The 10,893-nt window shown below is 69.3% G+C and overlaps 1 protein-coding gene across 1 annotated transcript; it reads right to left on the bottom strand.

Annotated features, from left to right (window-relative positions):
- Positions 1-391: 391 nt before the first annotated feature.
- On the bottom strand, positions 392-10,229 carry PPRC1 (PPARG related coactivator 1). The gene is made up of 14 exons (XM_084289798.1): positions 10,049-10,229; positions 7,755-7,898; positions 7,474-7,626; positions 7,241-7,357; positions 4,626-7,119; positions 4,424-4,477; positions 4,069-4,129; positions 3,866-3,933; positions 2,904-3,684; positions 1,669-1,848; positions 1,468-1,531; positions 1,179-1,300; positions 935-1,086; positions 392-724 (listed from the first exon to the last, which is right to left on the bottom strand). Exons 1-14 carry the CDS (start codon positions 10,196-10,198, stop codon positions 621-623), a joined length of 4,644 nt encoding a protein of 1,547 aa, XP_084145924.1. The 5' UTR covers positions 10,199-10,229; the 3' UTR covers positions 392-620.
- Positions 10,230-10,893: the final 664 nt, after the last annotated feature.

Consider the following 10,893-nt stretch of genomic DNA (forward strand, 5'->3'; position numbering starts at 1 on the left):
CCCTGCCCACACAGCCCCCCCAGCACAGAGGGCTGGAGCCCCCCGGACCCCATCCTGCGGCAGGGAGCGGCCGTGGATGGGGATCCAGCACTGCCCCTGCGTGGCCACCACGGGAGGTGCATGCGGCCCCAAAACCTGCCCAGGGACAGAGACACGGCTCCCACAGAGCCCTAAAAACCGTGCCCGTGTCCTGGCAGAGGCGCTCACCCCATGCCGAGCCATTGAGGGGCTGAGACAGGCACTCCAGTGGCTCAGTGACCCCCATCCTGCCCCGCTTATCCCAAACACCCTGACCCCAAAGTGCCCCCCCCGTGGCAGCCACGTTGCCCTGGGAGCCCTGAGCACACGCGTGGCCCTGCGAAGGAGGAGACGAGGCAGCGCTGCTGTTTGGGCATCCACATTTATTATATGGCTGGGGCAAGCCAGGGGCTTGCCTGGGCCCCTCCGATTGAATGGACACGACCCGTCCTCCTTAAATATTGATTATAAAACAAATTTTTTTCCTTTTTCTTTTTCTTAAAAACCTCATCTCTCTCTCTCTCTCTCTCCATACTTTTTTTGTCTTTTGTTTTTTGTTTTGAGTACAAAAGCGGGGGGCGGGCGCTCCGCCGTGCCTGCCGCTACCTGCGGAGGCTGCGCTGTGCCTGCCGCAGCAGCGTGTCGAAGTCCAGGGAGTCGAATTTGCTCTTGACGGGGGCCGGGTCGAAATCCTCCCGGTTTGAGTCTGCAAGACACGGGGAGAAACCCGCCCTGAGCCACGGGGATGCTGGCAGGGCTTTTGCCTCCTCCTGCTCCTCCCCACCTCGCTTCGCCCGCCGGCCTCCAAACCCAGAGCCGGGCTGGCAGGGGGTGGACGGAGCCTGGCCTCCATCGCAGGAGGGACGCGGAGCTGGGAAGGAGAGGATCCAGGCTCGGGGAGAGCTGCACGACTCACCCAGGTCGGCGTAGTTCCTCCTGCAGAACTGCCGGCGGCCGCCGAAGCAGAGGTCGAAGGGCTGCTCGTCCGGGCGCCGCAGCTTGTGCCCGCTCTCGATGGCAGCGAAGGCTTCCTCGGCGTAGCGGTAGGTGACGAAGCCGTAGTTGTCCCTGCAAGGGCAGGAAGGAGCTGAGCCACGGCAGGGCTGCGTGTGTCCCCCCCCCCCCTCCTCAGCTGGCAGCGCGCTCAACGCAGCTCTCACCCCTCGGAGCGGAAATGCAGGGTGCACTCCTCGATGTCCCCGAACACCGAGAAGCGGTGCCGCAGCTCCGAGCGCGTCATCCTGCTGGGGATCTTGCCGATGAACACCACCCGACGCTCCTCCTGCGGGCAGGGGGCACCGTGCCGTGAGCTGGGACCTGGGGGGGGACCCCGGCCAGCCAGGCTCGAGGGCTCGGCGTCTCCGAGCCCCTGCATCGCCACCCGCCCCCCACCACGAACTGGCCAGAGCCTCCCCGCGGCGCTGCCCGCGTGCCCGCCGCCCCACTCACTATTGCACGTTCCTTCTGGAGGATCCTCTGCCTTTGGTAGTGGTCCTGTGCGTCGTAACTGTACCTGGCAAGGCAGAAACCGGACCCGTGAGCTCCAGGGTGCTGGAAGAGAGCGATCCCAGGACCAGGACGCGGGGGAGATGCCCGAGGAGCCCCGCTGGGAGGTTGGGGCTCCCCTCCCCGCAGGGTGGCCGTGCTTACCGTCTCCTCCTGTTACTCCTCCTGCGGGGAGAAGGGGACCGGGACCGGGACTGTCTGCGGGACGGGGACCTGGACGAGTAGGAGGAGGAGGAGGAGGAGGACGAGGACCTGTCCCGGGACCTGCCACACGACCCGCAGCTGGAGCGGGAGGAGGAGCTGTGCGAACATCTTGAGCGGTACCTGGGGGGAGGAGAGAGACAGCTCAGCACCGAGCCCTCCCTGTGCCCAGCACCAGGCGGTTCTGGGGAAGAAAAAGACCCCCATCCTCCCCAGAGCACCCAGGGTGAGCCAGGCTATGGGAACACCTGCCCGAGTTTGCCAGGGGATACAAAGGCACCGCAGAGACATTGCTCTGCATGGCCCCAAAGCCTGCAGCCTGATGGGAGCAGCCTCCCCAGGCACAGCCTTCAAAGAGCAAAAAACAGGCACCGGGGAGCCATACAGCATGGCCACAGCCCCACAAGGACCCACAGGGACCAGGGCTGCTGTACCCAGCTCCACGTCATGGGCTGCAGCAGCTCCCGGGGGCCAGCGGGTCAGGATGGCACCGTCCACGGGGACATTTCTGAGCACAGGGCCAGCTGTATTTGCTGGATAACCAAGCCCAACACGGCAAGTCCCCAGGCTGCATCCTCGTGGGGTTCAACACCGTGTGCTTGTCCTGATCTGCTCCAGCCCCCACACCTACCAGCCACGGATGGAGGAGCCCTGAGGCCCAGCGCCCTGGGACGTCTCCAAAACCAGCTGAGCACCCAGGGCAGCGTGGCAAGGGAGCCCTCACCAGCTCCTCCCAGCACAGCTGGGCCAGGCTGCAGGGGGACATCGCCCAGAGGCACAAGGACCCCAAAATGAAGGAGACCACCTCGATAAAGAGTGGCCAAGCAAGGTGGCTTTCTCCTCTGCTCCTGCTGCCATCGTGGTTCACCTCGTTCCTACGCCCAGGGCTGTGCCAGCTCCTTGGCACAAATGCCACCGCCTGCACTAAGAACCCACAGAAAGCTGCCAAAAGCCACGGCACAGCCGAGGGCTTGGACTTGAGCAAGCACTTTGTGGTGCTCCAGGAGAACTGAGAAGCCCTGCCCAGGGGTGAGGTTCAGCCAGATGCCAGTGTCACAGCAGCTCCCCGGGTCCGGGTCTGGCACCCACAAGGAAATAAAGCTCCTCGAGCAGGTCTAGAGGCATCTGGGCACCTCTGCCAAAACACCAGGCAACGCCCAGAGAGCCCCACCACTTACCTTCGCCACCGCTTGTGCGGCGGGGACAGCGACCGTGACCGGGAGCGGGAGGAGGAGGAGGAGGACGAAGACGAGGACTCGCTAGCTCCGTCCGAGCTGGAGCTGAAGGAGCGGCTGGCACGGCTGCGGCCGGCCCTCCAGCTGCCGGCCGAGGGGCTGGGCGAGTCCCGGGGTCTCCGGTAGCAGCGCAGGGACCTCTTGGCAGCAGCACGGCCGGGCTGGGCGCTGGGGGGCCGCAGCTCCTGGTCCCGGCAGGGGGAGGCGGCTGGAGACAGGAGCACCGAGGTGGGGGGGCTGCTGCAGCCGGCGGCGGCCTCGCTGGGGACGCTAGTCCGATAATCCAGGGGGGCCGGGCTGGCCGCCCCCGGGGGCTCCTGGCTGGGCCCCCCGGTGGTGTTGGGGGCCGCTTTGGGCTGCTCCAGCGTCCGTTTGGTTAAGGAGGAGATGGGTTTGATGGTGATGTCCCGGTGGTGCTTGACGTTCCAGCGGGAGCCGCTCTCGGTGCCGGGGGGCTGCGTGCTGCTGCTGCTGCTGCCCTCCGGCCGCGCCGTGCCCGGGATGCAGTAGTCGTGGTCCCCCGAGCACACGTGGCTGGGGGGGGGCGCGGGGATCCTCCCCGGGAGCTTGCTCTGGGGCAGAGGTTTGGCTTTGGCGAGGAGCTTGGCGGTCCTCTGGCTCCCCTCCTGCGGCGCGGGGACGGGTGACTTGGTCTTGGCCAGCAGCGAGACGGCGGGCAGCGGCTTCCAGAGCTGGTGGGGAGGCGTCGCCGGGGGGGTGAGCCCTGGGGGAGCATCAAACAGCGTTCAGGAACGAGCCCAGGTGAAGCAGAGAGGGGAGCTCACTGCATCCTGCCCGGCTGGGCACCCCCACCCCAGCCCCAGGGTCCCCTCCCGGCAGCCCCAGCCCCAGGACAGCCCCTGGTGGGGCACGGGCAGCCCCCCCTCCTTGCTCCTGGCCTTTACCTGCCACGTTGGCCAGCTCCGAGCCCTGCAGGCCGTCCGGGGGCTTCCTCTCCGGCTGCGTCTCGGCCCTGAGAAGGGGAAGGGAGCTTGGTCACCAGCAGCCACCAAAGCCCACCCGCGCTCCCCAACGCTGGGGCTCACAGCAACTTGGATCCGAGAGCTGCACGGATGGAGCCTGCGCATGCAGACATCCCCGGACTCACCCCGTGCTCCCCGCCGGCCGCCTGTCCTCGGGGGGCTGCGCAGGAGCCTCCTCCTTCTTGGCTGAAAGAGAGCAGGGGGTGAGAGCAGGCAGGAGGGCAGGGGACGGGCCCTGCACGTGGGGACACAGCAGGGAGAGGTTTCCCAGCCCAGCCCAGCTCCCTGCAGAGCTTTTCCCTTCTTCTTCCCCCCAGTGTATTCCCACCCCCTTGGCCACCCCAGAGACCCCCCGGCCGCTGCCACAAGGCAGGACGGAGACGGAGGCAGACACACCCCAGGACAAGGCACCCCCGCGTGGTGCCACCAGCCCGGGGACACAGAGGGGACCCTGCAGGGGACGGCGCGCCGCATCCGCACCTTCAGACTTCTCGAACTGCTCCAGCAGGCTGGACAGGTCAGTGGCTTCGATCCCTGCGCCAGGAGAGAGAGCACGAGTCAGGTGTGCCACCACCAGCCTCCCAAACGCACGGGGCGAGCCCACGGGCGCAGCTTTCCCCCCTCTACACACCCCAAAACCCACCGGGGAGCGTCGGCTGGACCCTGCCGGGTCGGCACTCACCGATCTCGCTGATGAAGGCCCGCACGATGTCCTTGCTGCTGTCGCTGGGCTGCGCCGGGCTGACGAGCGGCTGGTGCCTGGAGAGGCGTGCAGCAGGCGGCTTGGCGGGCAGGCTGCCCTCCCGGCACGCTTTTTGGGGTGGCACCGCAGCCTGCGGGGGGGACTTGTGGCCGGGCGGCTCCTCAGGGGGCTTCTCCGCAGCCCCCTTGGCCTCCTCTGTAGGGTGCGTGCCAGGGGACCCCGCAGCGGGGCCAGCAGCGGCCGACACCTCCGTAGGGCTTGGGGTGACCACCTGGGGGGGCTTTTCTGGCTGGGGGGCTGCGGCCGGGGGCTCCTCCGAAGGCTGGGGGGGCGCAGGGGGCACCCTGCTGGGCTGGGCAGCCGCTGGAGCTGCCTGGGGGGCTTTGGGGAGGGGGCTCTCCCCCGCCAGCCGTGCCTGCCTCCTGGGGTCCGACACCCTGCTGGCAGCCTGCCTGGGCTGCCCGCCTGCACCCCCCGTCTCTGTGCTCGGGGGGGGCTGCACGGGGAAAGCCGGGGGCTCCGGGCAGCTGGGGGTGGGGGCCACGGGAGGCTGCCCGTGCAGCAGGGCCGTGCCGGGGGGGGCAGCAGCCGGGAACGCAGGGGGTGCAGCGCCCTGCAGCGCGGCTCCGGGGTCCCCATATGCCAGGGGAGGCACTGGAGGGGGAATGGGGATCCCTGGCCAGTAGGATGGGGGGGCCCAGCCCACCGGGGGGCCGTAGGGGCCGAAAGGTGGCGGGGGCGGCAGGGCAGGGGGGGGCCAGGCCATGGGTGGGGGTGGGAGGCCAGGCACCATGTGGAAAGCACCGGGGGCGCCGGCGGTGGGCGGCGGGGGCAACCCGTGGCAGCCCACGGGCTGCGGGCCGAAGCAGGGCCAGGAAGGCACTGGTGGGTACAGGGCGTAAGCACCCGCGGGGGCTGGGGGCAGCCCGGGGGGGGCCGCCCCGGCAGCTGGGGGCACGGGGGGCGCGACGAAAGGCAGCGGCGTGGCCGGAGGCGGCGGGGCCGAGGCCGGCGCCGGGGCCGGAGCCGGGGCTGGGGGAGGTTTGCTGGCAGGAGGAGGCGCAGCGAGGGGGCTGGCGGGTTTCTCCGGGCTCTTCTGAGCCCCGGGCGCCTCGGGGGCCGGGCAGATGGGGGACACCAGGCAGGGGATGTCCGCCAGCTCCGTGGGAGGCTCGGGGACGCTGGGCCACTTGCTGGCCGCCTGCTTCTCGCCCTCCTTCCTGCCGCCCGGGCTGGGCTGGCGGTGCTGCATGCGCATGCGGTACTCCCGCAGGCTCAGCGCCTTGGGCTTGGCTTCTCTGGGCAGGCTCTCGCTGGGCTCCGTCACCGGCAGGCTCTGGGGGGGCTCCGTCCCCGTTCCCTGCTCGGAGGCAGCCTCCACCACCTCTCCGCCCTGCTGCGCCGTCCCCTCGCTCTCATCCCGCTCCTCGGGGCTGGGCTGCGACGCCGCTGGGGGCTCCTCCAAAACCTTCCCCAAAACCTCCACGGTTTCACCCTTCTCTGGCTCCACGCTTGATGTTTCTCCCTCCGGCTCCTTCAGTGGCTCCGGGTGCTCCTTTTTGGCCCCCCGTGGCCGGCCGCGTGGCCGCGGAGCCCGCTGTGCTCGCAGCTCCATCCCGCCCTCCTCCTTGGCGCGCTCCAGCTGCCGTGCCAAGAAGTCCGAGACCTGTGGCGAGGGTCGTGCTGCCCGCCGCGGCCGCCCCGAGCGCAGGCGGTGTGCCACGCAGTCCCTGCCCGCCCGGGCCTCCTCGCTCAGCCCTTCCTCCGCTTTCTTTTTCCGACTCTTCCTCGCTCGCTCGCGCCCGCGCCCCTTCTCGCAGCCCTGGCGCTTGCCGCCCGCCCCCACGGCCTCCGCCGGGGCTTTGCTCTCCGGGATGTGGTTGGAGGGCTCCTGCCCCGGCTCCTTCTCCTCCTCCGTGCCCTTTTCCTGCGCTGGCTCTCCCGGCAGCTCCTCTGGATGCTCAGGGATGGGCTCCCCGCTGTCCTCCGCGCCCAGCAGCTGGGGCTCCGTGCCGGGGAAGCCGGGGGCGAGGGGCTGCAGCACCACGGGGATCTCCACGCTCTCCCCCTCGCCGGGCACGATTTCCAGCAGGACGGGACCGCTCAGCAGCTCCTTAGCCACGGGCTCAGCCTCGGGGTCCAGGCAGACGGTGAAGGTGGGCAGGCAGTAGGGGTGCATGGACTTCACCAGCTCGCTCAGGGACACGTCGCCCGTGTTGATGATGCAGGGGTCCTCGTGCTCCTCGGGCACGGCCTCGGCCCCGCTCACACACAACCCCGCGGGCTCCACGCTGCCGTCCAGCTCCGGGCTGGAGGCAGCCTCCTCCTCCTCCTCCTCGCCGTCGCTGCGCTGCGGCAGGGGCTGCCCGCGGGCCCGCAGCCGGCCCTGCTTCCTCTCCCCCCTGGGGGTGCTGCAGTTTTGCTTCTTCGGCCCCGCCGGCTCCTCGCGCTCCCACGGCAGCTCCACGTCGGGCTGGGGAGAGGAACCAGAGCTCGCATCAGCCCCCATGGTGTGAGGGAGAGCAGAGGGGCTGTGGCACAGCCGTTTCCTTCTGCTCCGTGGGCACGGCCACCTCCAGCTCCCCCCTGCTCACCTTCCCGGATAAAGGCACGCTGCCGCCGTGGCTCGGGGGCCGCAGCCCCTTGGGGTGCTCCGGGGCAGGGCTCTCGCACTCCAGGGCCGGCCGGGACAAGCTGAGAAACTTCTGAAACTGAGAGAAGGTGAGAGGGGGTGAGGCAGAGCTCCCCGGGCGTTTCCCACCTCGCCCCCTGGACACCCAAAAACACCCCAGCAGGGCTCCTGCCACGGGTTTTAGGGTGGGCTCACCGAGGGATTGTCCCGCTCCCGAGGCGAGGTGAGCAGCTCCGCGTCCATGATGGTGTCGAAGGGGGACAGGGTCTCGTCGTCCGTGCTGTCCAGGATCTCGGTGATGGCCGTCAGCAGGGACAGCTCGTTCTGCGCGTCCAGGCAGGCCTTGCTCTGCCCAAGGGGCACGAGACAGCTCAGAGGGCGTCGGGGCACGGCCACCCCGAAGCCCCCACCCCACAGGGGCTGCAGCGCTGACCCCAAGCAGCCCAGGCCACCCCATCCCGCTCCCGGGGCCCCACCTCGCTCAGGGAGAGGTCCTCGATGATGGAGATGACGGAGGAGTCCAGGTAGTTCTGCATGGTCCCCAGGATCTCCTCGGCCTCCAGGATGGCTTCTGCGTCCAGCGACGCCAAGCTCAGGTCGTCCTCGTCGAAGGAGAAGCACTGTGGGGGCAAGGGCGGCCAGCTCAGCGCCGCGAGCATCGTGGGGACATCCTACAGGCTCTGCCCAGCACCGGTCGGGCTCCAGCCCCCGATCCTAAAACCCTTTGGGGTACCCCAGGGGCCACCACACCTCCCACTGACGCCCGGAGCTCTCGGGGAGTTTTGGGGCTGGTGAAGGGGAACGAGGCAAAGCGACTCCCAGTCCCACGCTCCTCTCGTGCCCGAAAGGCAGCGGAGAGGCAGCCTGGCCCCACACCCCACAGCCCTCCTGCCTCCAGCTCCGGCGCTTCGGCTAAGCCCCAAACATCACAAAACTCACACGAATGTGCAGGGCTCAGCAGCAGGGCTCAGCGGCCGCCAGCGCCAGAGCCAAAATCCATCCCCCAGCGCCCCGTTCCCCCCAGCCCCCTGCCCTGGGCGTCCCAGCGAGGCCGGATCCTGCCCTCGGCCAGGTGCAGCGCACGGGCCAGGACTGGAATTCCCGTCTGCAGACGGGTTTGGGGCAGAGATAACAGGGACGGGCGTGATAAGGGCACCAAGGACGGAGCCCTGGGAGCGCCGGGGGGGAGCCGCCAGCCAGCCGGCCTCCCCCAAAACACAACGGGGGGCGAAGCCAGGCCGGGAGAACCCCATCCCCATGGCAGCACGGCCCCGTCCCGGCATCTCCCGGCCCTCCCCGACTCCTTTGACTCAGCACCTGGCGAGGAGGCCCCGCAGCTCTGAGTCACCGGCGGCCGCGTTCCCCCCGGGACTGCCTTTGATCCTCCTGGGGCCGGGCACCTCCTCCTGCCCCGGCCGCCAGCACCGCGTCGGGGCGGGGGCACGAAGCCGCCCGGGCTGCTCCCATCCCTAAAAACAGCCCCGAACAGCCCCCAACGCCTCCCCTGCCCCCGCTTTGTGTTTAGGGTCAGGCACCGTGGCACCCCGGGTGGACGTGAGGCATCAAGAAGACACCCACGACCCCAAAAGGATATTCGGGTATGCCAACGGGGTGTTTAACCCGCTGCCCTGCTACCCGAGCGCCCAAATCGAGGGCTCCACGTGCACGCCTCCATCCCAGCTCCTTGTGGGGTGAGCGGGGACCCCACAGAGCCACGCAAAGCCCCGGGGGCTGTCAGCGAGGACACGCGTGCCCTGGGAGCCCAGGCGAGCTGCCAGGGCGGGGAGAGCCGCGCGGGGCGGCCCCGGCAGCGGGGAGGATGCTCGGAGGATTCCTCGGCTGCCTGGGGGAAGCGTCACGCAGCGCCGCGCCGCTCGGCCCCAAAATCCTGCCGCTCGGCCCCAAAAAAACCTGCCGCACGCCTCGCCCAGGGAACGCGGCCAAAAGGGTGCGGGGCGGTGACAGGAGGGTGGCTTCTCCCAAAAAGCTGATGTCCTGAAGTGCTGGTAGCCCGTAAGCTGGACCCTAAAATCCTGACAGCCCATAAGGTGGTCCCTAAAATCCTGATATCCTAAAGTGCTGGTGTTCAATACGGGGGTCCCAAAATCCTGATATCCTGAAGTGCTGGTAACCCCATAAGCTGGTCCCAGAATCTTGATATCCTAAAATGCTGTTAACCCCATAACATGGTCCCAGAATCCTGATATCCTAAAACCCCGGTAGCCCATAAGCTGATCCCAGAGTCCTGACATCCTAAAGTGCTGGTAGCCCATAAGCTGGTCCCTAAAAAATGATATCCTAAAATGCTGGTAGCCCCATAAACTAGTCCCAAAACCCTGATATCCTAAAACGCTGGTAACCCATAACCTGGTCCCCAAAACCCTGATATCCTAAAGTGCCGGTAACCCATGAGGAGGTCCCAAAAACCCTAAAATCCTGGTAACCCATAACCCGGCCCCAAACCCCTCTCTACCCCAAACTGACCCCAAAACCCCATACCCTCAAACCCCGGCACCCCACAACCCGACCCCAAAAACCCCCGGTACCCCAAAACCCCGGCACCCCACACCCTGCCCCCCCAAACCCCGTTCCCTTTAAACCCTGACACCCCACACCCCACACCCCACACCCCAGCGCCCCCCGGTGCAGGACACCCCCGTTTCCCCCCGTTTTCCCCCGTTCCCCCCCGCTCCACGTGGAGCCGCCGCCGCCCCGGCGGGAGCCGCCCCGGCCCTCCACGTGTCACGGGCGCTCCCCGGCCGCCTCCTACCTGCAGGGGGCTGCCGGCGCGGAACGGGGCCGGCCGGGGGGCGCCGCCGGGACACGGCCCCCGGGACACGGCCCCCGCCGGGCCCCCGGCCCCGATCCCGGTCCCGGTCCCGGTCGCGGCGGGCCCCGCTCCGCCCCGCCGCGCCGCCATCTTGGCGCCTCCGCTCCCAACGCGGCCACTGCCGGGCGCGCCACGTGATCGCCGCCGGCCGCGGACTACAACTCCCAGCGGGCACCGCGCGGACAGCACCCCACCCTCCCTCCCTCCCTCCCGTCCCCGCGCGGGGCGTGCTGGGAGAGCACCCCTTCGCTGCCGGCGCGGAGTGAGAGAGAGGGGGGAGATGGGGTGAGGAGACACGGCCAGCGAGGCGGGCGGCCATCTTGGGAGAGGGCGGGTGCTGGGGCTTCGCCGCCATGTTGGCAGCGGGCGAAAGCCTGGAGGGGGGGGCGGTGGGCGGGGCCGGGTGGCGTCAGTGGCGGGAAGCGCCCTGGTGGGGCGGGGCGGGGCGGGGCGGGGCGGGCGCGCGTTTTCCCGCGGTGCCGGGTGCGCGGCAACACGTGGGAGGGGGGCGGGAACACACGGAGGGACCGGGACCGGGACCGGGACCGGGACCGGGACCGGGACCGGGACCGGGACCGGGACCGGGACCGGGACCGGGACCGGGACCGGGACCGGGACCGGGACCGGGACCGGGACCGGGACCGGGACCGGGACCGGGACCGGGACCGGGACCGGGACCGGGACCGGGACCGGGACCGGGACCGGGACCGGGACCGGGCAGCTCGTGGGGGTGCTGAGTGCGAGAATTTGGGTTGCAGCAGCCCCGCATCCCCCCTCCTCCTGCT

This window comes from Netta rufina (genome assembly GCF_964035555.1).
Source record: "Netta rufina genome assembly, chromosome: 7".
Lineage (NCBI taxonomy): Eukaryota > Metazoa > Chordata > Aves > Anseriformes > Anatidae > Netta > Netta rufina.

Coding starts and splice junctions, on each gene's coding strand:
- PPRC1 (XM_084289798.1), bottom strand. CDS start 10,198: ATGGCGGCGCGGCGGGGCGGAGCGGGGCCCGCCGCGACCGGGACCGGG. Junction 1,849..2,903: donor CCGCACAAGCGGTGGCGAAG/GTAAGTGGTGGG, acceptor TCCTCCCCCCAG/GTACCGCTCAAGATGTTCGC. Junction 1,087..1,178: donor CTGCATTTCCGCTCCGAGGG/GTGAGAGCTGCG, acceptor CTGCCCTTGCAG/GGACAACTACGGCTTCGTCA.